Raw genomic sequence first — 27,198 nt, 5'->3', positions numbered from 1 at the left:
CAACACATGGTCCACTCCCGCAATAATCGCAGCCTCAACCTATGGTGACATACTGTCTGCACAAACTCTACTCAGTAGTTTCCACCACCTCTGACCTATCATCGCCTCCCCGTTCTCATCTCCCACCCTGTTTATTTGGCATTTTATTTGGCATGCTCTGCCAATGTATCTGCCTGACACTGCACCTACTGGCATTCTAGACCTTGTACACTCCACCAGACAGCGTTCGTCTCTCTCCCCACCTGTACACTACTATCCCTTCCCCTTCCTGTTCCCCATCCCATCTAGATTGCTGCTTGCATCCCATGTGACAGTTGCATTCCGGCCCGAGATATTGGAATTGGTGGTTGCATGGGTATGAGGTGTGCTTGATTGTGTCAGTGAATGGTGTGTGTGTGTGTGTGTGTGTGTGTGTGTCTTTTACTTATGAAGGCTGTGGCTGAAAACTGTGTCTTGTAATTATACCTGTCTCCAACTTAACATGTCTTCTTTTTTGTAATTAGCAATCTATCTTTTCCTACATTGATGGTACTAGAAAAAGTTATTTTACTGTTATTGTGCTATTCGTTTCGAATGTTTTAGAAGAGAATATGCGTGCTAATGATAAGCTGTTAGTAATCCTGATGAAGTGTAGATTAAATGTATCATACATTTTTGTTGTGCCTGCTACTAGACTGTTGGTTGGTTGGTTGGATTTGGGGAAGGAGACCAGACAGCAAGGTCATCGGTCTCATCGGATTTGGGAAGGACGGGGAAGGAAGTCGGCCGTGCCCTTTGAAACGAACCATCCCGGCATTTGCCTGGAGCAATTTAGGGAAATCACGGAAAACCTAAATCAGGATGGCCGGACGCGGGATTGAACCGTCGTCCTCCCGAATGCGAGTCCAGTGTCTAACCACTGCGCCACCTCGCTCGGTACTAGACTGTTATTGTAATATACCAGCTGTATCTAGTAGTTACTGATTTGTAGTGTTCCCTTGACAATGTCTCACAAGGCCATGGTGGATTCACTTATGTACCTGTTTTTGTGCATTTGTTTAGCCTTATAAATTGCTTTCTTGAGATGTTCTTGTGTAGTTTAAGAGGTTGTCTATATCTGCTTTAACAAACAAGGAGACAGTCTTTGATATATTATGCAAGCTTTCATGTGCTTTGTTGAACTGCATGAATTTCACTCCTCTTAACAGTCTGTGGTAGTCTCTCTTTCTACTCCTGTAGACTTCATATTGGTTTTGCTTTTAATTTTTTAGTACCACATGCAAAAAATACATGGAATGTGTTCACATTTACAAATTAGAACAACTGTCAGTTGTATAATGGAATAATCTAAATGAATTATATAGTGGAATAATCTAAATGAAAATCTGTGGCAGACTGGGAGAGAATTTTCAGTGTTGTCATTCCATTATAGAACTGCTGGTTGTCCATGTCCATAATTGCGAATACACTTCATGTATTTTATTATGGCTGCAGTCGCTGCAGTGCCTATTTCTTCAAACATGCAAGCATGTCCAAAGGAACGTGGCATTGTACTTCTCAACAACACAGGCACTGCAATATTGTATTTATCCAGCGACACCAGACAAGTGAATTTCAATTGAAATGTCTCCAACGTACAGGGTTAGTGCAGGTAGTAGACACATGGGTGATAACATACAGAAGTTTGGGTATGGTTGTGAGTCATGCTCAGAGGAGAGTGTAATGGTAGGGCAACCGCTCATGATAAGTGGGAAATCCAGTTTCGATTCCTGGTCCAGCACAAGTTTTCATTATCGTCATTCCATTATACAGCAGATGGTTGTCCATATTCGCAACCGTGAATACATTTCACGTAATTCAGAATGGCTGTAGTCACTGCAGTACCTGTTCCATTGGACATGCGTACAGGTCTGAAGGAACATTGTGTTGTTCTTCTGAACAACACAAGCACAACAGTACCATACATGCAAGAAAATTTCAGCTCCTAGCATACTCCTTTAATGTTTGGTGTGATCAGTTCCTTTAAGCCTCATCCCACACTCTTCCTCACAGTATTTCTGTTTGATTGAGGATCTGCAATATTTATGTAGCAGCTTTAAGTTGAACAGAAAGCTTCCCAACATTTATCGGTGGATTTTACCATGTACATAATACTCAGTTTTTCTGCTCTAAACAGAATAATTAACTACTACCACAGAAATAAAGTGGAAATTCAGAATTCACCAAGACGTCACAGTGTACCACAAAGAAATTAAATAATGCTACCACATATTGATTCCTGAAGAGGGGCAGCAGCCTTTTCAGTAGTTGCAGGGGCAACAGTCTGGATGATTGACTGATCTGGCCTTGTAACACTAACCAAAACGGCCTTGCTGTTGTGGTACTGCGAACGGCTGAAAGCAAGGGGAAACTACAGCCATAATTTTTCCCAAGGGCATGCAGCTTTACTGTATGGTTAAATGATGATGGCGTCCTCTTGGGTAAAATATTCTGGAGGTAAAATAGTCCCTAATTCATAACTCTGGGCGGGGACTACTCAGGAGGACGTCGTTATCAGGAGAAAGAAAACTGGCATTCTACGGATCAGAGCGTGGAATGTCAGATCCCTTAATCGGGCAGGTAGGTTAGAAAATTTAAAAAGGGAAATGGATACGTTAAAGTTATATATAGTGGGAATTAGTGAAGTTCGATGGCAGGAGGAACAAGACTTCTGGTCAGGTGAATACAGGGTTATAAATACAAAATCAAATAGGGGTAATGCAGGAGTAGGTTTAATAATGAATAAAAAAAATTGGAGTGCAGATAAGCTACTACAAACATCATAGTGAATGTATTATAGTGGCCAAGATAGACACGAAGCCCATGACTACTACAGTAGTACAAACTTATATGCCAACTAGCTCTTCAGATGACAAAGAAATTGAAGAAATGTATGATGAGATAAAAGAAATTATTCAGATAGTGAAGGGAGACGAAAATTTAATAGTCAGGGGTGACTGGAATTCGACAGTATGAAAAGGGAGAGAAGGAAACATAGTAGGTGAATATGGATTGGGGCTAAGAAATGAAAGAGGAAGCCGTCTGGTAGAATCATAGCTAACATTTGGTTCAAGAATCATAAAAGAAGGTTGTATACATGGAAGAATCCTGGAGATACTAGAAGGTATCAGATAGATTATATAATGGTAAGGCAGAGATTTAGGAAACAGGTTTTAAATTGTAGGGCATTTCCAGGGGCATATGTGGACTCTGACCACAATCTATTGGTTATGAACTGTGGATTAAAACCGAAGAAATTGCAAAAAGGTGGCAATTTAAGGAGATGGGACCTGGATAAGCTGAGTTAACCAGAGGTTGTACAGAGTTTCAGGGACAGCATAAGGGAACAATCGACAGGAATGAGGGAAAGAAATACAGTAGAAGACAAATAGTTAGTTCTGAGGGATGAAGCAATGAAGGCAGAAGAGGATCAAGTAGGTAAAAAGACGAGGGCTGGTTGAAATCCTTGGGTAACAGAAGAAATATTGAATTTAATTTATGAATGGAGAAAATATAAAAATGCGGTAAATGAAGCAGACAAAAAGGAATATCAAATGTCTCAAAAATGAGATCGAAAGGAAGTGCAAAATGGCTAAGCAGGCATGGCTAGAGGACAAATGTAAGGATGTAGAGGCTTATCTCTCTAGGGGTAAGATAGATACAGCCTACAGGAAAATTAAAGAGACCTTTGGAGAAAAGAGAGCCACTTGTATGAATATCAAGAGCTCAGATGAAAACCCAGTTCTAAACAAAGAAGGGAAAGCAGAAAGGTGGAAGGAGTATATAGAGGGTATATACAAGGGCGATGTACTTGAGGACAATATTATGGAAATGGAAGAGGATTTAGATGAAGATGAAATGGGAGATACGATACTGCATGAGGAGTTTGACAGAGCACTGAAAGACCTGAGTCGAAACAAGGCCCCGGGAGTAGACAACATTCCATTATAACTACTGACGGCCTTGGGAGAGCCAGTCCTGACAAAACTCTACCATCTGGTGAGCAAGATGTATGAGACAAGTGAAATACTCTCTGACTTCAAGAAGAATATAATAATTCCAATCCCAAAGAAAGCAGGTGTTGACAGATGTGAAAATTACCGAACTATCAGTTTAATAAGTCACAGCTGCAAAATACTAATGCGAATTATTTACAGACGAATGGGAAAGCTGGTAGAAGCCGACCATGGGGAAGATCTGTTTGGATTCCATAGAAATGTTGGAACACATGAAGCAATACTTAACTTATGACTTATCTTAGAAGAAAGATTAAGGAAAGGCAAGCCTACATTTCTAGCATTTGTAGGCTTAGAGAAAGCTCTACAATTTGTACTGGAACCAGATGGCAGTTATAAGAGTCGAGGGGCATCCAATGTTATTCAATCTGTATATTGAGCAAGCAGTAAAGGAAACTAAAGAAAAATTTGGAGTAGGTATTAAAATTCAGGGAGAAGAAATAAAAACTTTGAGGTTTGCACGATGACATTGTAATTCTGTCAGAGACAGCAAAGGACTTGGAAGAGCAGTTGAACGGAATGGACAGTGTCTTGAAAGGAGGATATAAGATGAACATCAACAAAAGCAAAACGAGGATAATGGAATGTAGTCACATTAAGTCGAGTGATGCTGAGGGAATTAGATTAGGAAATGAGAGACTTAAAAGTAGTAAAGGAGCTTTGCTATTTGGGGAGCAAAATAACTGATGATGGTCGAAATAGAGAGGATATAAAATGTAGACTGGCAATGGCAAGGAAAGCGTTTCTGAAGAAGAGAAATTTGTTAACATCGAGTATAGATTTAGGTGTCAGGAAGTCGTTTCTGAAAGTATTTGTATGGAGTGTAGCCATGTATGGAAGTGAAACATGGACAATAAATAGTTTGGACAAGAAGAGAATAGAAGCTTTTGAAATGTGGTGCTACAGAAGAATGTTGAAGATTAGGTGGGTAGATCACGTAACTAATGAGGAGGTATTGAATAGGATTGGGGAGAAGAGGAGCTTGTGGCACAACTTGACAAGAAGAAGGGACCGGTTGGTAGGACATGTTCTGAGGCATCAAGGGATCACAAATTTAGCATTGGAGGGCAGCGTGGAGGGTAAAAATCATAGAGGGAGACCAAGAGATGAATACACTAAGCAGATTCAGAAGGATGTAGGTTGCAGTAGGTACTGGGATATGAAGGAGCTTGCACAGGATAGATTAGCATGGAGAGCTGCATCAAACCAGTCTCAGGACTGAAGACCACAACAACAACATATTGATAATGTAATATGTAGTAGAATACAGGTAAAATCTAGGGTATGTCACTATACAATATTGACAGTTTGTTAAATACTATACTGGATAAACATATAATTTCTCATTGCACTGTAGTGACAATAGGCTACTGTCTACAATTGGGAATCAAGGTTACTTTAGTAATTTTCACTGTTTTTAAGGATGGAGTTTTTGATAACGGAACAGTGCATGATTGGTGTGGCAGAAGGATACATTACTCACGCTTTTTCGAAGGAAATGAGCTTCCTGCATTGGTGACAGTGTCTTGGAAAGGACACATTGCCACTCATCATGTAGGGGAGACATTAGGCACAGTACAAAGACTGCTATACATTTGAGCTTTCAGCCACAAGGCGTTCTTCTACAATGGAGAACACACCTACATTCACACAACCACAACTACACACACATGACCACTGTCTCTTCTGCTGAGGCCGGACTGCAAATAGCAACTGCACTGTCTATAATTCATTTCCATTATATTTTTATTTTGTCTGCTGTGCTGTTTCATCTGGGTATCCATTTTTAAGCAATATATTTAACCCATTAACCCTTGAGTGCGTACAACTATGCATAAAGTGTGCCAAACACAAATAAAATTGTTTTGCACCATTCCATTGTTGTTTCACAATTGTGAGTTCATATCTATTCCTTCATTATTGCTTCAGCTAACACAGTTATAAATTGCCTTGTCATACACCCAAGTGAGCAGCAGTAGTATAAAACAAACAGTGCACTAAGTCAGAAAAAATTTACGATCCATGCAAGAGAATGACCCACGTTACGAGTTAGTGGCACAGTCCCACAATGAGGCAGTTGTCTACACGATAATGAGTAATCAAACAAGTGATTGGCTGGGATCTGATGCAGCTGTGCTACTTAATGCTTTGAGTGGGTTGTTATTGTGGGATAACACCTGTCCATGTCAACAGTGTGATAATGAAAGTTTATTTCATTATTGTTTAATTAAACAGTCAAGTAGCTCATATTGCATTAGTTTATTTATGATTGTCTAATTAAACTAATATTAAACTGCCATTTTGCTCTTACATGTTTACCTTGGTAATGTAGTCATATAGTTTCTTGGGCAGTCTGTGGTTGTCTAGGCTTGAGAGCTGTACCCACAATATTTGCTAAAGTGCAAACAGTAGCCATTTTCTAATGTGCAGACAAAATAAAAATAAAATGGAAATGAACAACACTCAATGCAGGAAACTTATTTCTACCAAAAAATGTGTTATGGTTGTGGACCCTGTTGCAGCTAAACCAACATTTTCCTTTAACAGTCCCTTCAGTATCCAGAAGTAATGAAAAAACCAAATTTGTTTCAATATTCCCACCGTATGGGACTATGACGAAGACACACGAGTGTTATAATGTCAAGTTTAACACATATATTTCAGAACGACACAACACATATAAGTCACAGAGTAAGTTGACAAGCAAGACATGTGTACACGTTAGCATTCGAATGAGCACTGAGTCCCAGTCTAGCGGCTGCTGCTCGGCTGGCCGATTCAGTGGCGCAGCTGCTGCATGGCTGGTAGACAGCGCCACACGTGGAGGACGCGCGTAATTGTGCGGCGGCGCTTTGAATGATCGGCGAGTCACAACACTTTTCCCCCCTTTGAAATTGTTGCACTGGTCTTGATGGAGGTGTACTGGAGATGGCTAACATCCATGGGCGTTGTTTGACTCGCCGTAAAGTCTCGAGTAGGAGGCTTCCCGTACGGACGGAAGTGTCCCTGATGATAACGGGTCGAGATGACAGGAGACGTAGGGGTCGAATCTGCTGGGGCCCCATGTACCAATCTGCCTGTTGCGGCCAGTCCAGTTGATATGACATGGGCGATGTGTCGGTGTCCGTTGGAGGAGGAGGCGAGTAGATTTGCTCTGACAGAGGATGGTCATCCAGTTCCTGCATGGGCACGTCTCCTGGTGGCATCCGTTCTTGTGCTGGCATCGCGATGTCAGTGAGAGGGCTGCGTTGTGAGTATCGAGAGATGCCAAGCGTCAGGTAGAGCCAAAGGTGGTGTAGCGGCATTCGGAACAGGCATTGCTGGCACACGAGGCCGAAGCTGGTCCGAATGACGCACTGCAACACCCGTGTCCGTCTGGATTTCATACAGGCGTCTGCCACGGTGTCTTAAGATGCGGCCCGGGCCCCATTTTGGCCACCTGCCATATCCCCATACCCAGACGAGGTCATCAGTGGTGAACCAGCCAAGTGAAGGCACCCGCAGCTGTGAAGTGGAAGGCCACAGAAGATGAAGTAGCGTGCGGGGCTGTCGGCCGTGTAAGAGCTCAGCCGGGCTGTGGTCACCCATGAGGGTGAAATGGTAAGACGCCAGAAACTGGAGAAGCGCATCATCAGCAGCAGAAGAAGTCAGAAGTTTCCGCATCTGAGCCTTAAATGTGCGGACCAGTCGTTCAGCCTCACCGTTGGATTGTGGATGGAACGGCGGGGCTGTGACATGCATAACGCAGTGACGAGCACAAAAATCCGCAAATTCGGAAGAGGCAAATTGCGGACCATTATCAGTAACAAGAGTAGAGGGGAGGCCTTCCAAAGAAAAAATGCGGGCGAGAGCACTGGTGGTTGCCGCGTTGGTAGGCAACGTGCAATGGACAATGAAAGGAAAGTTAGAGTAGGCGTCAATTACGAGGAGCCAATAAGTACCTAAAAAGGGTCCCGCAAAGTCAGCATGAATGCGCTCCCAGGGCTTCTCAGGCGAAGGCTACGGTGACAAAGATGACTTCGGGGCCGCGGCCTGTGACGCGACCATGTGTACTATTTCAGAGTCGATGCCAGGCCAGTACACATGACAGCACGCCAGAGATTTTGTGCGAGACACACCCCAGTGCCCTTGGTGAAGGAGGCGCAAGACCGAAGCACGCAAAAACACAGGTACCACAACACGCGGCAAAGCATTGTCAGTGGAGAGGAGGATAACACCATCCCTAGCCGTGAGGTGGTAGCGCAAAGCGTAGTAGTTCCGCAACGGATCAGAAGTCATAGCGGACGGGCGATGTGGCCAACCCTTCTGAATACAGCGTAAAACCCGGGAGAGGATAGGGTCAGAACCCGTAGCAGCCGCCAGCCTGTCCCCAGTGATGGGGAACCCATCCCCAACCTGCTGGTCGGCAACATCCAGCTGGAAACACAAAAGTTCGTCCCTATCGAATGCCTGATCAGGAACCATGGGAAGGCGAGACAGAGCATCAGCATTTGCATGTTGAGCCATTGGCCGGAAATGAATCTCATAATTGAAACGAGACAAGTAAAGAGCCCAACGCTGGAGGCGGTGTGCAGCCTTGTCGGGAAGTGACGATGGATGAAGCAGGGAAACAAGTGGTTTGTGATCCGTAACAAGATGAAATTTTGAGCCAAACTTATGAAGAGCATAAATAATGGCCAAAGCTTCTTTCTCAATTTGAGAATACTTTTGTTGGGCATCCGTGAGCGTTTTGGAGGCATAAGCAATGGGTTGTTCCGAACCGTCAGAAAAACGGTGCGCAAGGACTGCACCGACCCCGTATTGAGAGGCGTCTGTAGTAAGAAGAAGATGTTGGCCAGGTCGATAAGTAGCCAGGCACGGGGCCTGTTTCAGCAGAGTCTTCAATTTCTGGAAAGCCGCTTCGCATGACGCGGACCAGTGAAAAGGCATGTTTTTATGCAACAAGCGATGCAACGGCTGAGCCACCGAAGCCGCATACGGTAAAAACTTGTGATAGTATGCTATTTTCCCCATGAAGGCCTGCAGTTCCTTAACAGATGTAGGGTGAGGAAGGCCATCGATCGCAGCGACAGTTTGCTGAAGCGGACGAATACCATCCCGAGAGAGTTGAAACCCCAAGTACGTGATAGATGCCTGAAAAAATTGTGATTTCTGAAGATTACACTTAAGACCAGCAGTCTGTAAGACATGAAAAAGTGTGCGGAGATTTTGAAGATGTTCGTCAGTGGTGGAGCCAGTGACAACAATGTCGTCCATGTAATTGATACACCCAGGGACAGGGAGCAATAATTGTTCCAAGAATCGCTGAAAGAGAGCAGGGGTGCTAGCAACCCCGAATGACAAGCATTGGTATTGATAGAGGCCGAAAGGCGTGTTAAGGACCAGAAACTGCCGGGAAGCAGCATTGAGAGGAAGTTGATGATAAGGTCAATTTTAGAAAAATACTGGCCTCCAGCAAGTTTAGTGAATAGTTCTTCAGGACGGGGCATAGGGTAAGTGTCGATGAGGCATTGAGCATTTACAGTGACTTTGAAATCGCCACAGAGACAAATATCACCATTTGGCTTAGCAATGACAACAACAGGAGAGGACCACTCACTGGAAGTGACAGGAAGCAAGACCCCTGAAATAGTGAGACGATCCAACTCCCGTTTTACCCAATCACGAAGGGCCACAGGAATGGGTCGAGCTCGAAAAAACCTAGGCTGAGCAGTGGGTTTGAGTGTGATATGAGCTTCAAAGTCGTTTGCATGGCCTAACCCAGGAGAAAAAAGGGACGAAAATGTCGTCGACGAGAAATCCAACTGAGCATAAGGAATAGCATCAGAGACAATATTGACAGAGTCATCTATTGAGAACCCAAAAACGTGAAAGGCATCGAAACCAAAAAGATTTTCTGCATTGCTCTGGTCAACCACAAATATGGGAACAGTGTGAACGATGGACTTGTAAGATACCTCAGCATTAAACTGTCCCAAGAGAGAAATCTTCTGTTTATTGTACGTCCGTAATTGCTGAGTGACAGGTGACAGGAGTGGAGAACCCAACTGAAGATACGTCTGAGAATTAATTATAGTGGCAGCAGAACCGGTATCCACTTGCATGCGAACATCTGGACCAAGGATTTGGACAGTGAGGAATAACTTCCCTGAAAGGGAAGAAGTGCAATTGACAGACAACACAGAATCAGAATCAGCATCATGTTCATGAACATCATGTATGCGGTCGGATTTGCAAACGGAAGACACATGACCTTTCTTTTTGCAATTGTGACACACAGCCCAACGTTGGGGACAATCCTCGCGTGAATGTTTCGTAAAACACCGCGGACATGAAGGAAGTTGCTGGGGGTTTTGCTGCAGTTTCTTAGCGGGTTGTTTACGGCTAGGCCGAGGCTACGCATGGGAGCTCACTGCGGCCACATCGGCCAGCAGGGACGCGCCGCACGTGTCGTCAACAGCGCACAGAGGTTGTATTTCCCCGACATCACCCCACGCCTCTATTTGCACCCCAGTGGTGCGAGAAATTTCAAAAGACTGCGCAATGGAGAGAACTTCATCTAGATTCGGATTCGCCAACTGAAGGGCACGTTGCCGAACTTCTTTGTCGGGCGCCGGCCGGAAAATAGCATCCCGTACCATGGAATCGGCATAGGATTCTTTGTGAATGTCAGTAACAAATTGACACTTTCAACTGAGGCCGTGAAGTTCAACAGCTCAAGTGCGATAGGATTGATGTGGCTGTTTTTGACAACAATAAAAGGCAACACTAGAGGCTACCACATGTGTTTGTTTTTGAAAATAGCCAGACAGAATGAGCACATTTCAGCAAAGGACAAAGACGCAGGATCCTTCAAGGGAGCCAATTCCGACAACAACCGATACATTTGAGGTGAAATCCAGGAAAGGAACAGAGACTTACATGGTTCTTCATCCGTGACATGAAATGCCAAGAAGTGCTGTCGAAGACGTTTTTCATAACCAGACCAGTCTTCCGCCATCTCGTCGTAAGGAGGAAAAGGAGGTATAGCCAACGACGAGAAACGCCCCGCATTTGACGCTGCGACGAAATCGCGAATCGCCGCTGTTAGAAGCGTTTGATGTTCAAGGAGATTTTGCAAATAGTTGCTCGACAGTAGCCATGGAACCCTGTGGGTCAACGGTGAAAAGGAAAAATCCACTACCTCGTCGGCAATTGTTATAACGTCAAGTTTAACACATATATTTCAGAACGACACAACACATATAAGTCACAGAGTAAGTTGACAAGCAAGACTTGTGTACACGTTAGCATTCGAATGAGCACTGAGTCCCCGTCTAGTGGCCGCTGCTCGGCTGGCCGCTAGGGGGCGCAGCTGCTGCATGGCTGGCAGACAGTGCCGCATCTAGAGGACGCGCGTAATTGCGCAGTGGCGTTTTGAATGATTAGTGAGTCACAACAATGAGTGAATTCATTCTGTAGATATTTGAATATCATGCTGTATTTCGTAATGTTGGCTTCCAGTTCCCTGACAACCACTACATAATTGCATATATATTTGATAATGATCAGTTTTTCAGTTAATACAACATTGTTAATGAGAGAAGTTAGTACAAGAAATTCATATGAGAGATGTGAAGAAATTTTCTTATTGTACTGCAGTTTTTAACTTTTTGAGTATCTTGATTGTGCAGAGTGAAGGAGCAGCCACTGGTGCATGAAAATGAATATAACGTATAAATAAAATAATAGCATTTTGTTAAGCAGGTAGGACAGCCGAAACATTTGGTTAATAGCTTGTGCTTATTTGTTTGGTATGTGGAAATGAGTATCTTTAAGCAGTAAGATGGAATATGTGTTTATCTTTTCAGAACATGCATAATCCAACAAAAGCTCGTAAAGGAGGGAGATGTATTGCTGGCTGCACTTGCAAGAAAGGCTTGGTTCGTGATACTGAGACTGGAAATTGCATCCCTCCATCACAGTGTGCTTGTCATCATGGAGGTCAAAGCTATCCTGATGGAGGCACAATTCAGAATGATTGTAATGAATGGTAATTAATACATTCCTCATCTTTATATTTCTGCACTTGTACACTGCATATTGTGCACTTTTTCAATTTTGCATAAAAACTTACCACACTTTCACATTTTCCATTTACATATTTTCAAATTTTTACGCTATTACAGTATTTTTACTGCCCCAAAGTAATTTTTGTCACACTTATACAAGACCAAGAAATTGTCACAAAAAGATTTGTATATAGTGTGGCCAGTGATTGTTTGTTTGCTGTCTGCATGCAAACATGCAGTCATTATCGTGGGCTGTAGCTACAATACAAATGGTGACACTGTTGTTTATGACATTGTAGTAGTCCGCTTCGGAGGTAAGGAGAGAGAATGCGGCCTGTGGTCAGACAATCACCATATGTACCAGTGGTATACAATTGCAGTTAACATCAGTGTGAGCAGTTGCAGAGTAAACTGAGTGAAGCTAAGAAAACAGGAGTTTTTTAAGTGTAGTTTCCAATTTTTGCTCATGCGAAAATGCTGAGTTCATCACAAAGGAAAAGAAGGTGTCTTTCCATAAAGAGAAAATAAACAAAATTGAAGAAGTTCAGACAAGTCCTAGTGAATGTAATGTGAACTTCACAAAGCATCTCAAAATCCCACTTTTCACCTAAACTACCATATTGGTCAATGAAACATAGATAAGGTCTAGTGTCAGAAGCCAAATGGCGATAAATATATGTGTAATCACACTGGAAAGTTTTTGTGATTGGAAAAATGTCTACAAACTTGGTTTCTGTAGTAGCATGCAGCTAATGTGCCTATTTGAGGCACAACACTTAAAGCAACTGTTTTGGTATCTGCAAAAAAGTTAAATGTTGTAAACTTTCATGCTTCATCTGAGTGGTTACACTGCTTCAGAATAAAATGTGACATTAATGGCCACAAATTTTATGAGGGGTTAACAGTGTTGACAATGTTGCTGTAGCATGTTCAAAAGACCATGATCTTCCAAGACTCCAAAGTACAACACAGATTAAACAGGAACATTTCTTAACTTAATGTTGGACAAAAGATTGGCATTTAAGGATAACCCCTGCTTTGGGGAAAATAGAAGCAAGTGAAGAGTTATGATACTCTTTACCACAAACACAGATGGCTCTGATAAATTCCAGCTACTAGTGATTGGGAGATCAGCAAAACATTAATGTTTCAAGAGAATAAAATTGTATCCCACTAACTATGAGCCAAACAAGAAGGCATGAATGACTGCAAACCTCTTCAAGAGTCATCTCATAAAGCTTAAAGCCCACATGCTTCATGAGAAGAGGAAAATACTTTTGCTTCTGGATTGTTGTTCAGTTCACCCTCCAACACTACAGTAACATGGAACTGGCATTTTTTCCAGCAAATTTTATGAGCCATCTTCAACCTCTGGATTGGGCGTCATTGCTGCCACAAGAGCAAAGTACAGCAAAATGTCAGTTGAGTGTGTTATCACACATCTAGACAGTGGGTAGGGAGATCCTAAACTGGTCAGAAGCACTTACTGCATTGGAAGTAGCAGAACGCTACATAAGATTAAAAAAAACTAGTGATAACAAGCTGTGTGGACAGTAACTGCATATGAATGCCTTGTCTATGAATGAATATAGTGTTGCTTCCAAAAAACAAACCACAATTTATTAATTCATTCTTTAGGGCAAAGTAGCTTTAATTGTCCACAATTTAGGCATAAGGCTATTTGAACTATTATACCTACTACTGGATGGTATATGTATCTTGTGTTTGCATCCGTTTAAAGTTAATTCAGATCTATTAAGAAGTTTCATTTTAATCTTAATCTGACTTGCACATTTATTTTGTAATCCCCCTTCAACAATGTATAAATGAGGATCTACTGCATATACTGTTATGTCCTTCAAATTCCACATAATATAATTTTCTGTGATGAATTTTGCTGAAATTAACATGTTCTTGGAAATTATGAGTTACACAAACTATGTTGTTCAGAGTTTAGGTCAAAATTGAAGACAGTGTTAAAGGCTGGATCAAAATTTAAGCAAATGATTGCCACAGAGTACATTAAAATAGTATATTGTAAACCTATTCAGTTCTTAAAGAAGTGGTTAACAGAAGAAACAAGTAGAAAATAGATGGCGTGCAATATAAGATACTTAGTAAAAGTTAGTTAAATCAGAGGAGATGAAACAGTCAGAAATGTCTTAGTAAAATCTGAGTGATCAAAAGGAGAACATGAGAAGCAGTTAGATGCTGGGAATGGAGACCTTCAGGACAAAGTACATGTGGCTTTAACTCTTCTTACTAACAACAGTTCCATCCAGTTATGATGTAGAGCTTAATCTCTGTTAGGTCAGCGCAGTTTCTTGCTGCAAACTGTCTGCATCATTAACTCTCCCAGGGAATTTCCTGGTGGCCATACTGATGGAGAATACAAATCAACCTGACATATGCACTAATTTTTAATTGAGGTGTGTGTGTGTGTGTAGGTGTGTGTGTGTGTGTGTGTGTGTGTGTGTGTGTGTGTGTCAAGAAGAAAGATGACACACAAAATTATGGTGATTACTCAATATTCATGCATGCTTTTGTTTTATCTATAGATAAGTAGTATGCTTACACTCCAAAAAATATTGATGTTTATGCTGATGTATATCCAGGGGTAGAAACATTTTAATATAAAATGCTGTGCTATAGGCATGAGAGAGATTCTTCAAAGTATATATGAAATTTCATGATTTGGCTACATAAAGTATACCAATGGCAAAGAGAAATAAATAATGACATTCAAGAGAGGATAATATCAGTTGATAAAAAAATTTCTCTCATGTGAACAATCATGGGACTGAATGTAAATAAAATGGATTAACAGACAACAGAATCAACACTTCTGCAGATAGGAGGACTAGTAGATATAAAATCCACTCAGACTGCTCTAAAGAAACAGGAAAGTTCATATCAAAATACTTGATACCTGAGAGAAAAAAAGAACTTCACAAAAAATGTAGGCTCAGATAAAGATGACAGTGAATGACAAACACTGACTGCATTCACATTCAAACCCATCATACCAAATGTTAAATATATACAAAATATGTTTGGTCATCAGCATTGTCCACATTTGTCACTGTATTATTTCCTTTGCAAGCTCTAGAAGAATATGGTCAAAATGTCTCATTCAGTTTGTTATTGTTATTTTGGCAAAATGAATAGTATTTTGAAATATACTGGCAGGTTAAAGCTGTGTGCAAGACGGGGACCTGCCTTTTTCTGGCAGTTGCTCTACTTGCTGAACATGCACAACTCACAATCCACCCTCACAGTTTCATGTCTGCCAGTAGCTCTCTCCTGCCTTCCAGGCCTGGAAAGGATAAGATTGTATTTGTAATCTAACTGTCCAAACATGTAAATTAAAATTCAAAGCCATTCCTCACTTCTACCTTTCTTCCCTCTCTTCTACCTAAGATGTCCATTCGTGCCAGTAAGGCCATAGTGCCACAACAATGTAGATGTGTGTGCCTGTTTGCTCTTAAGAAGAACACGAGATCTTAATCACAGCTATTGTACAAAATTTCATGTTTATGTGCCTGTCTGTCAGTGAATGTGTGCACTGTATCACAATATGAGAGTTGATTGTCATTACACTCTCTCTCCATTTTTCTCTCTTTTACCCTATCTCTCCCATTGTTTATTTTCCTTTGTATTCCACTCATAATTTCTGGCTGAAATAACGTAGGAGCCTAATTGTCATGACTGTTATTCTTTTATCTGTCTCAGTTTCCTTTGCCAGTGTTTGTTGTAGTTTCCATTGAAAGCCTTTATGGACAAAGAACTTGATATTTATATAGCAGTTTCCAGAGCATAAGGTTCACATTCTTGAGAGTACTTTCTTTTTTTTTTTATTTTTTTTATTTTTTATTTTTACTCAGTTTTAGTCACCATAAGCAGGTGTGTTCTATGCCATAAGTCCCCCTGCTCCTTATCCCCAGCCAGGTGTGCCCCACCACCAGCCAGATGTGTACTGAAGTATGTATTAAACAGACTGAGTCATTTATTGCTGCTAGCACTGATATCAGCAAGATAATGTAATTGGAATAAGCTCTTCTGTTTACAGTGTTTGTGTCTCTGGCAAGTGGAACTGTACCGAACACATTTGTGATGGACTGTGTACTGCATGGGGTGACTCCCATTACAAGACATTTGATGGCCGTATGTATGACTTCCAGGGTAACTGTGATTATGTGTTAGCCAAAGGGACCCTTAATGATGATTCTTTCATGATCTCCACACAGGTGGGTACTACACAAACCATATTTATGTCTGTCTAATCAAACTATTCTAATGTAGATTATTACTTATGCAAATCAGTTTCTTCATTGTTACCCTCTTTGCCCTCCTACTATCTCTGGCACCTACTCTTGCCTAACAACACAGGGCACTCTCAATCTGGAGTATGAGTGAAAAAACCTGCTGCAAAATTTCACTACCTTACTATTTTGTTCCAATGTTGAAAGACAAGAGATTTTCCTTTCTTTTCATGTATTTTCTCAAACCTTCAAAATCCTGAAACAACTCTATTTGAGACGTTATTATAATTATAATGATGGAAGCCTGTGACTGTTTGAATACAAGGTCACTTGTCATTGAGAATAAGCATTTATGTTACTTTTTACTCTTTAATTATTGGTTTACCATCATAATCAGGACATATTTTCAGAATAGGTGATTATTTTAAGTCCTTGGGTCTTTACATTCCTATTTGAGATCATTTTAGAGTGAAACTAGAACCAGCATCATGATTTAAAATTGTGTACATCTGCAGCTAACTCTTAACTACTACAGTCATTCACAGGAACACAATTACTATGGAGGGGTCTCACAGACCACATTTTTATATTTTATATATCAAACCAGAATTTCGCTGAATATATATAGTTTCTTGACCTCCCGTTGTTCATTACACTTCTTAGAGGTGGACTTTGTAGAAATTTGATTTTTTTAAAACAATACAGCATTTTAAACACTTTGGCAATTAAAACAAAGTGTAGTTTGGAGTATATTTCTATCATATGAGTTATGAAAATAACAGCAAATAGTTAGCTCTCTATTCACAGACATATTATCATCAGATGGATTATATTACAAATTGGCAAATTAACTAGGTGGAAAAATCCAACTTGACTTACGATAAATTGTGTCCGAAGTCAACTATCAGTTTATGACTCATCTTTAGAGCGAATATTTCAGTCCATAAGTCTAGGAATGGAGAAACTTCACCACATTTTACTTATAAAATTACAAGTAAAAACGAAATATGTGTTATCATGTGACACTGAATCTTACTTCAGTCAATTTCCACCTGCAAGCACTTCACACTGACCTTCCTGGAACACTTAAGACAAATTGGATCATTTTAAGTCCTTGGGTCTTTACATTCCTATTTGAGATCATTTTAGAGTGAAACTAGAACCAGCATCATGATTTAAAATTGTGTACATCTGTGTTTTTCTCTTCAGACGAGGAGGGCAAAAGGCACATGTTTATCAATTCTCGAATTCTTCTTTCAGTGTCTGAGGCTCATCTTGTAAGTGAAGTATTCTTCTGATGGTGTCGCTCAACTCTCATGGCAAGCATCCAATAGAAATTCTACGCTTCATATGAGGTTCAACTAGGTCTCTTGCTAGGGTCTTCATGAAGCTCAATCTCATCATTACTTCTGCCTTTGGATAAGTTTGATGTACCACATAACAATACCGCAAGCAACATCCATCAATGTGAAGAAAATGGCCAAAGGCCATCTTCTTGTCTGGCGACTTGACGAATAAACTGCACACGTTTGGTCAAGACAGTCCACACCACCTTTTGTTATGTTATAAAACAGTATGCTCTCAGATTTCCCTGATTCAGGATAACTGTTTACTGAATGGTGCATAAAAGAGATCAGTATTGCAGCTTTGGACTTCTTGGGCACGAAGGAAACCAGAGTCATGTCTTCTGTAAAACCGTAAACAGATGTCTTCACACCATGTTTCTTATTAGGTAAGAAGTTCTGTGGGATCTCCTTTTTGTTCTTTTTCAGTGTCCCAATGTATGTGAGACCTGTTTTTGGAAGTTCATTGACTATTTCTACTGATGAGTACCAGTTGTCACCTGTAACATTTCTCCTTGTCTTTTCAATGGGTTTCAGCAATCGAAGAACAGCCTGTGTGGGAACACTGTGACCTTTCTCATGTCTGGGAAGGGTGTGACCCTCGCTGCCTTTTCCAGAATAAATGTATGCATTGCACAAGTAATTTGTGCGAGCTTCAGTCAAACACTGAACTTTCAGGCTGTACTTTGCCGGTTTGTTTGGCATGTAAATTCTAAAGCCACACCTTCCGTGAAAAGGAACAAGCATTTCATCGATACACACTGTTGCACCTACAGAGTAGCAAAGTTGACTGTTTTCAGTGAAATGCGGAAAGATTTGTGAAATTACTGCTGATTTGTCAATTTTCTTTCTTTCCACCCTATCATCTGGATTGTCAAATCGTAATGCAGACAGTAAAAACAGAAATCTTTCTTTGCTAACACTGCATCTGAAAACATCTCTGCCTGTTCCATCAGTTGCAAACAAGCTGTAAACAAACTTGTTCCCCGACTTGAAAATGGCTGAATACACTAATAGACCAATTAGAGCCTTCAATTCAATGACATCAACATCTTGTAGATAGGATGAGTGATAGTTGGCATACTGTGCTCTATGTTTTGATAGTTTCAGATTTGTCCATCGAATGATTTTGTGTAGAATGTGTGGTGTAAAGAACAGTTTCCGTACCTCCAAAACAGCAGGGTTTTCTCCAAGACTTTCCGCCATCTGTCGCAGTCCAGGAAGCTGCAAGACGATGTTGGGTTGCCTTGTTCTTACATTAGGTGGAGGCTGCTTTTTTCTCCATCAGAAACATCTATTCTTACCAAAGAAGTATGCTCCATCATCATCAGTTGTCACATCTTCATCACTCTCAGTTTCCTGCTCTGAATTATTGTCGTGATCATTAAATATCTCAAAATCAGGGTCAATATCACTGTAATCAAAGTCTTCATCTGAAGATTCAATGGGGCGATCTTGAACATCCACATCTGTCTCACATAACATATGTTGCATAGATGGCCCAGCTTTCCCCACCCTGGAGAAACAATAGCGTGCAACAAAAACATGGCAACCAAATACTATGGTATGTCTGTGAGACCTCTCAAGGCTAATAATTACGAAACAAAGAGCAGCAACACTGCAAGAATGCTGTCATGTGTAGCTTGTCAGCCAATAGGAAGATACATGGAAGAGTCCATTTGGCTTTGCAGGGGTGTGAGAAATATCTTGACACAAAAATTCGTAATGGTCTGAGAGACGGTTTTATTTATTTTATTTACACACCAAGTTCCATAGGACCCAATTGAGGAACAAATCTCCAAGGTCATGGAACGTTTCAGTACATGAAATTACAACATAAAAGTAATAACAGATAAAAATAAATGTTTATGAACCCAAAAAAAGTCGGTCCATAAGTTTAAGTAAATGCAATCAACAATACAATAAGAATCAGCTTAATTTTTCAAGGAACTCCTCGACAGAATAGGAGGAGTGATCCATGAGGAAACTCTTCAGTTTCAATTTGAAAGCAAGCGGATTACTGCTAAGATTTTTGAATTCGAGCGGTAGCTTATTGAAAATGGATCCAACAGTATACTGCACACCTTTTTACACATGAGTTAACGGAAGTCTAATCCAAATGCAGGTTTGATTTCCACCAAGTATTAACCGAGTGAAAGCTGTTTATTCTTGGGAATAAGCTAATATTGTTAACAAGAAATGAGAGTAAGAAACATATATATTGAGAGGCCAATGTCAAAATACCCAGACTCGTGATCAGGGGTCGACAAGAGGTTCGAGAACTTACTCCACTTATTGCCCGAACCGCCCATTTCTGAGCCATAAATATCCTTTTAGAATGGGAAGAGTTACCCCAAAATATAATACCGTATGACATAAGTGAATGAAAATAAACAAAGTAGACTGATAGCTTTCGAATAAAAAAATGGCAGTATTAAGTCTTTGAACAAGATCCTGAACGTGGGCTTACTATCTATCTGAAAACCTAGAAATTTGAACTGTTCAGTTTCACTAATCATATGCCCGATCTGTGAAATTTAAATGCCAAGTTTTGTTGAATTGCGTATTAGAAACTGTAAAAACTGAGTCTGACTGTGATTTAGTGTTAGTTTATTTCGTACAAACCATGAACTTAGGTCATGTGCTGCACTATCTGAAACCAAGCCAATGTTGCACACAACATCCTTTACTACCAAGCTAGTGTCATCAGCAAACAGAAATATTTTAAGAGTTACCCATAATACTAGAGGGCATATCATTTATATAAATAAGGAACAGGAGTAGCCCTAACACTGATCCCTGGGGCACCCCCCACTTGACAGTACCCCACTCAGACCCCGCATCACAGCTGTTATCAACATTGTAACTGTTGCTAAAGTAAGAGGTGAACCAATTGTGAGCTACTCCCCGAATTCCGTAATGGTCCAACTTCTGGAGCGATATTTTGTGATCAACACAATCAAATGCCGTAGTTAAATCAAAAAATATGCCAAGCGTTTGAAACCTTTTGTTTGGCCCATCCAGTACCTCACAGAGAAAAGAGAATATAGCATTTTCAGTTGTTAAATGACTTCTAAAGCCGAACAGTATATTTGATAGCAAATCTTGTGATAGTAGTTAAGGGTTAAAGCTGTTACACTGTACAGTGAATTCCTGAGATGTTTGCGTCATTATAGGAACTTCAGTGAATATAATAAAAATACAGTGATATTTACAAATTAATATATTTGTCACCTCCTATGTGTTATGACCAAAAATCTAAATATGTGATTCTCTCTATGCACTAAAGGCGCTAACATTAATAGGTAACAACAGTATGTATCATCACAGACTGTTGTTCGATAGTTTCAGTTTGTCCGCAACTTCAAATTCAGAAATTTGCCATGTAGTATGCAACTTGATAAACAATTCCCCACTGAATCTGAAGATAAAACAATTACTTCTAAGGGAAATACATCTCCACATACAGTTGGCTTGGTACCAAGTTAATAACACTTGAAATTGACTTTATTAGTGTTGTTTTAAATAAGATGTGATGCCTTCTGCAGTTTTCCTGCACTGATACCTACCACAGAACATGAACATTCTATTCCCACAATTAAAAAAAAAAGAGGAATGCTCCTTGTCACATGTTTATAATTGTTTCATTTAATGAAAGGAATAAAGGTAACCAGTCACTGTGTAATTGAGGTGTTAAGTGGCATAGAGGACCATAAGCAAGACTGAAAATATTATGCTTTTCGAAAATGTCTTTCTTCAAAACATATACTCCTTCAATTCATTATATTCCACTCCAGACTTTTCATTATCAGTGTTGTTACATTTTCTCCTTGATTTCTGGTCATACACGATAATATTATTAATTTCATAAAATTTTCAAGTCAGTTATAATAGAGATCTAGAGGGTCTGTTTCTATGGACATGTAGATGCAAGACAGAAGCAGTGGTTTAACTGATCCCTTCATCACATTTATTTTATTATAAAGAGTTTTATATCCTGGTTTTTTAGATTGTTCTTGCACTTTCCAATGTTGTTCACTTGATCTGTCAACCTCTCTCCTTAAAATAAGCATGTGTGTAGAATCACTTTCATTGCTCTTTTCATATGACGCTGCAGTTGTCCCGTATCACAACAATGTTTCCTTCCAAGGTTTCTTTTATGAGGCTTTTATGTTGAGCTAATTGTCCAGTTAATTTAGTTTCTCTTCTCTGTATCATTTTAATCAATGTCGTTTTCCTTTAATTTCTTTTAGTTTTTATTCATTGGATTTTCTTTCTGTCAAGGGTGTTTTTGTGGCTTATCTACATCCCTACTGGTTCTAATTTTTCCTTTTTTCGTTCCCCCTGATTCCACCCTTCACAACTACAGCTTAAAATGCTTCAAATAAATTTCTGGATTAATGTTTTACTTGTTTCTATACTAAGGTGTATGTCTGTTAATAAATTGCTCATATTTCTGAATGCTTGTTTAGCCATTGCAATTCTTCTTTGAATATCTTTTAAATTCCTGTTGTCACCTGTTATTATACTTCATAACTCAAAAAAATTATTTATTTGCATTAGTATTTTATTTCATATGCTAATGTATGCCCCGTACTTGTCTCTTTCATTTATCTATCACTATTAATTTAGTCTTCTTTGTGTGTCTTTTCAGTTGGTGGTTATCAAACACACCTGAAATTTTTTTAGCATATAGTGTATGTCCATTTCAGAATGTGCTAAGACTATTATGGCATCTACAGATTGAATACAATGTATGTTTTTGATCCCTTTAGTGCTGTTTTTCTTTGTTTGTGTTGTGCTTTCTACAAATAAACTGAATAAATGATATGAGCAAGGGCAGATTGAGAACCAGTCTTTTCTCTCCCCAGTCTATTCCAGTTTCATTCAGTTTCCCAAATAGTAGCTTCTATTTGATCCTATCAAAAGCCTCTTTTTGATTAACGCATTTGGCATTCATTTTTAGTTCATTTTATTTTTGCTTTCTAAGATAATTTTTGTTTTTGGTACCATTACAGCTTCTCTGGTTCCTTTTCCAATCCTAAATCCGGTTTTGGCTTCTAAGTTTTAGCTTTCAGTCTTTTCTTAACAGTACCGAGTTGAGAAATATATTCTAATGCACCAGTGAAATATTCATTCTGTTGTTGTAAACCATTTGAATGAAAGTATCAAAGCTACATGACAGTTTAAAAATTAAAATAATAATAAAATAAAAATAATAATAAAACAGCTAAGTCTCAAAAATAATCTGCTTCTTTACTGTTAAAAAATAGTGAAATGTGCCTCAAATATTTTAGACTGTTTACCAAGCATTGTTTAAGTAGTGCATGTTACCTGTTGATAATACAAACAGACAGGAAAAAATTGTCAGAATTGACAGACTGAGCTGGTTGAAATATTATTGCAAAAAAACTTCTAATATATAGACATTTGTGTGATTTTATCTCACTTACTGTGTAAACAAGAATTCCTTATGGTCTGACTACTTGCAAAGTAACCATATTTTATTTGAGAGCAAAAGTAAACATTATTGCTACTGATAATACTGTTGTTTCTTTTCTTTTCCTTCCATTATTCAGAATGTGCCATGCAGTTCTCTGGGTGCCACATGTTCCAAGTCTGTGAGCATGGCTATTGATTTTGCAAATAAAAAAGAGACTATAACATTCATCAGGGACAGCCCAGTACCTGATGTAACTTCTCTTAATAGGTAATTTTTTATTCTTAATTACTTGAAATTTTCACAAAAAAAGGAAAAAAAAACAAGATCTACAGCATGCAAGATATATTTGTACAGAGAAACATTTCTGTTATGGATATTGCTATAGAGAGTGAAACCTAGAAAACAAGTAATGAATAATTCGTGATAACGTATAGGTGAGTAATAGTTACTTGTTATTGCCTTTATTTGTTTAAATTGATCTACATATGCTCAGTAGCAAAAAATTAACAGTTTACTATCAATGCAACAAATTTTTTGGCTTGTTAAGAGACCTAGCATTGTTTAAATTTGAGCAATTTGTAAAAAAGGAAGCATGATTTTTAGATCATTGGTTTTTTAATGCCTTAGATGAGCACCACAATTGTAATAATGAGTGTACAGATTTATCAAAACTATGTTACTTCCTGTGCTGCTCAGTTGTTTTCTCTTATCATGTCTTCAGGATCTGACAATCATATACCTTCGAAGTGAACCACCCTAAGTTGTGTACTGTAGCAGACAACACATCATCAGGAGAACAAAAAATTCTCATCTACTCTGAATACCTGAGTCCTCTGCAGGCTCATCAACCTTTTTTCCAATCAGAGAAAGTCTGCATCTATGCACAAACTCTGCAAACCACTGTGAAGTGCATGGTGAAGGGCACTTTCTGCTGTACCATGTGTTAAAGCTTCTTGCTATTCCATTTCTGTATGGATTGTGATATGAATGACTGCTTGGATTCCTCTGTGTTCCTGTAATTAGCCTATCTTGTCTTCACAATTGTTATGGGAGTGATATGTAGAAAGCTGCAGTTTATTACTAGATTTCTCACATAATACTAGTTCTTGAAACTTTGTAAGTAGGCTTTTTGTCAGTTAGATTGTGTCTATCTCCAAGTGTCTGCCATTTCAGGATTTTTGGAATTTCCATGACACTCTAACTTCGGTCATTCAAACTTGTAACCATTCATGTTGCCCTTGTGTGCATGTATACAGTTTTGTCCTATTTGGTATGGGTCCCACACATTTGTGCAATATTCTGGGATGGGTCACATGAGTGTGAATATGCAATCACCTTTGCAGACTGATTTTCATTTTTCCAGTATCCTACCAAAGACTCAAGGTTTACCACCCTCTTCACCTATGACTGAGCTCATGTAATCATTCCGTTTCCTAATCCTACAAATTGTTACACCCAGATGTTTGTGTGAGTTGGTTGATTCCAACCAATATAGTCTAGTCATTGTGTACTAAATTTTTCCTTTCCAGCCGGCCGGTGTGGCCGAGCGGTTCTAAGCGCTGAAGTCTGGAACTGCGCGACCGCTACGGTCACAGGTTCGAATCCTGCCTCGGGCATGGATGTGTGTGGTGTCCTTAGGTTAGTTAGGTTTAAGCAGTTCTAAGTTCTAGGGAACTGATGACCTCAGAAGTTAAGTCCCATAGTGCTCAGAGCCATTTGAAACATTTTTTTCCTTTCCATGAAGTGTACATTTTGATATTTCTGAACATTTACATCAGTTGCCAATTGCACTATTTTGAAACCTTATTTTGATATGACTGAAAACTTGTGTGACTCATTCATGTATTACAGGGTGTTCAATAAGTAACTATGCAGTTCAGAACTTGCTGTATTAAAGTAATGGAAGTTATAAGAGATGCTGGAAGTGATCCCCTTGAGCTTGAAGTCAGAATTGCACATGTTTCCACATGTTCTTGAAGACATTATGCAGAAGATTGGGAGTGATGTTCCAAATGTGACATGTCAGTGCAACTTGGAGCTATTATATGTTGTGTGTATTGCTTTCATAGGCCGTTCCCTTCAACATACCCAATAGAAAGTAAACCGGTGGAGCCAAGTCAGGTGAATGCAGAGGCCCGAGTCCTCAAGAGATGATGCGGTCACTGAAGATGTTCTTGAAAAAGTTCTTCGCCTTGTGTGCAGTATGAGCAGTCACCCCATCCTGGTTCAGGCATTCTCAATTTCGTCCTCATTAAGTTCAACTAGGAAGGGCTCCAGAACACATTTATGGTGTCCTGAAAGTAGATCTGCCCAATGATGTGTTTACGAGTCATGGCACACCAAACAACAACCTTTTGATCATGCAGTGGGGACACCTTAGATTTGTGCGGATTCTCCATTGTCCACACATGACTATTCTGGCTATTCATGTAACTGGAGTGGTGAAACCATGCCTCATCCATGAAAAACGTTGTGTCAAGAATCCCCTTACCATTGTCCTGCAGGAAGGACAGAAACCAGTTGCAAAAGTTCGCATATGACGGGCGATTGGTGTCTCTCAGTTCCTGCATGACTGACATTTTGTACAGATACATAGACAGTGGCATCCGGAGAACCTTGCGAGTGGAACCCACAGACATGTGGGCCTGCTGAGCTAGTCATCTAACCAATTTCTCTGGACTTTGTAGCATCATGCCTTGCACCGCCACCACCTTCTCTTCAGATGTAGATGCAGATGGCCTGCCTGATTTTGGAGCATCACGAACGCTTCCAGTCTTTCGAAACTTGGTGATGACGTTCCGTACAGCATTGTGGTTAGGCATCTTCACTCCTGGGAACTTTGGCGCAGATGCAGCTTCTACTGGTCAGGTAAACTTGTCTCCATTGCTAAACACATGCTGTACAAGAAACACTCTTTGTTCAATCATCAGCATGATGACCTGGGTCACAATGATGTCACACGAGACATTGGTCTTCAGTCAAACCGGACCTGTGAACAAATACAAATACCTGGTCATATATGGTTCAAATATGTAAAACAATGGAAAATATTGTATTAATAATTGACAATCATATCAGTCATTACTTAGCACAACATAACATGGCACTGCATAGTTATTTTCTGAACACTCGGTATTTCACTATTGATGACTGCATCATCTGCAAAGCAGCTGAGGCTACTATTGAGACTGTATGTATTATAAGTACTTTAGAATGTACAGGACATCCTTCTGTTTCAACAGCAAGCAAAAAATGTTGTTTTCTGCTGTATTCTGGAGAACATTGGGGTAAGAGACAACTGACATAGTGGTGAAGGAGATCTGTAAGACTAAAAGAGTTAACATTGTGTCTCTCATCTCCAGGTTGTAATCTTGCTGTTGAGGTACAAAGTCATGCCTCAGTTAGGGAGAGGGAGGGGCAGTGGGATTCTAATGGTAGGTAGCTGCAGACTGTAGTTGTCAGTGCCAGCTAACATGTCAGTCAAGTTCATGTATTCATGTGTGTTGTTTCCTCTATTAACTATTGTGCACCAGAACAAAGTAAATCAGGTAGTATGACATACAAGCAGCAGTTTAAAAAAATTCTCTCATTTTGCATCCTAATATCCTTGGACACCCACCAAAAATTCTCATATACTTTGTCAGTCTTTTTTTTTTTTTTTTTTTTTTTTTTTGGTAACTGAGTATCATATCCCGCTGTATTAAATGAGTGTATCAGCTCTTAGCATCATGAATATCCATCTTTTCTGCATTTCTAAACTGCTGGTTGCTCTGTAAAATAGGCTGTGGACTTCATATATGTAATTTCCATCATTTATTTTTATTGATTTTATTCATAAAATGACTAATTATGTTGTATTTGCAATTTTAGGATACAGGTCCGTGAGGCTGGACTTTTTGTCTTTTCTGAGGTGCCAGACTTGGATATTGTACTTCAGTGGGATCGTGGTACAAGAGTTTATGTTAAACTGGGCCCAAGATGGAAAGGACTGGTAACTAAAATCTTTAGAGTCATTAATACATTGTATATACAATCACTGAGCTTCAGTGCACAAATATTGAAACC

At 39.8% G+C, this 27,198-nt stretch overlaps 1 protein-coding gene across 1 annotated transcript in view; it reads left to right on the top strand.

The window, feature by feature from the left end:
* Positions 1 to 27,198, top strand: part of LOC126473497 (hemocytin) — a 568,134-nt gene that overhangs the window by 206,607 nt on the left and 334,329 nt on the right. Inside the window, exons 23-26 of the mRNA XM_050100583.1 lie at positions 11,885 to 12,066; positions 16,155 to 16,332; positions 23,270 to 23,400; positions 27,004 to 27,124. Of these exons, the coding sequence (XP_049956540.1) occupies positions 11,885 to 12,066; positions 16,155 to 16,332; positions 23,270 to 23,400; positions 27,004 to 27,124 (612 nt within the window). The remainder of the gene's footprint in view (positions 1 to 11,884; positions 12,067 to 16,154; positions 16,333 to 23,269; positions 23,401 to 27,003; positions 27,125 to 27,198) is intronic.

The sequence above is a fragment of the Schistocerca serialis genome, chromosome 4 (genome assembly GCF_023864345.2).
Source record: "Schistocerca serialis cubense isolate TAMUIC-IGC-003099 chromosome 4, iqSchSeri2.2, whole genome shotgun sequence".
Classification (NCBI taxonomy): domain Eukaryota; kingdom Metazoa; phylum Arthropoda; class Insecta; order Orthoptera; family Acrididae; genus Schistocerca; species Schistocerca serialis.
The sequence above is the reverse complement of the archived record's forward strand: the minus strand, read 5'-3'. Positions and strand labels throughout refer to the sequence as shown.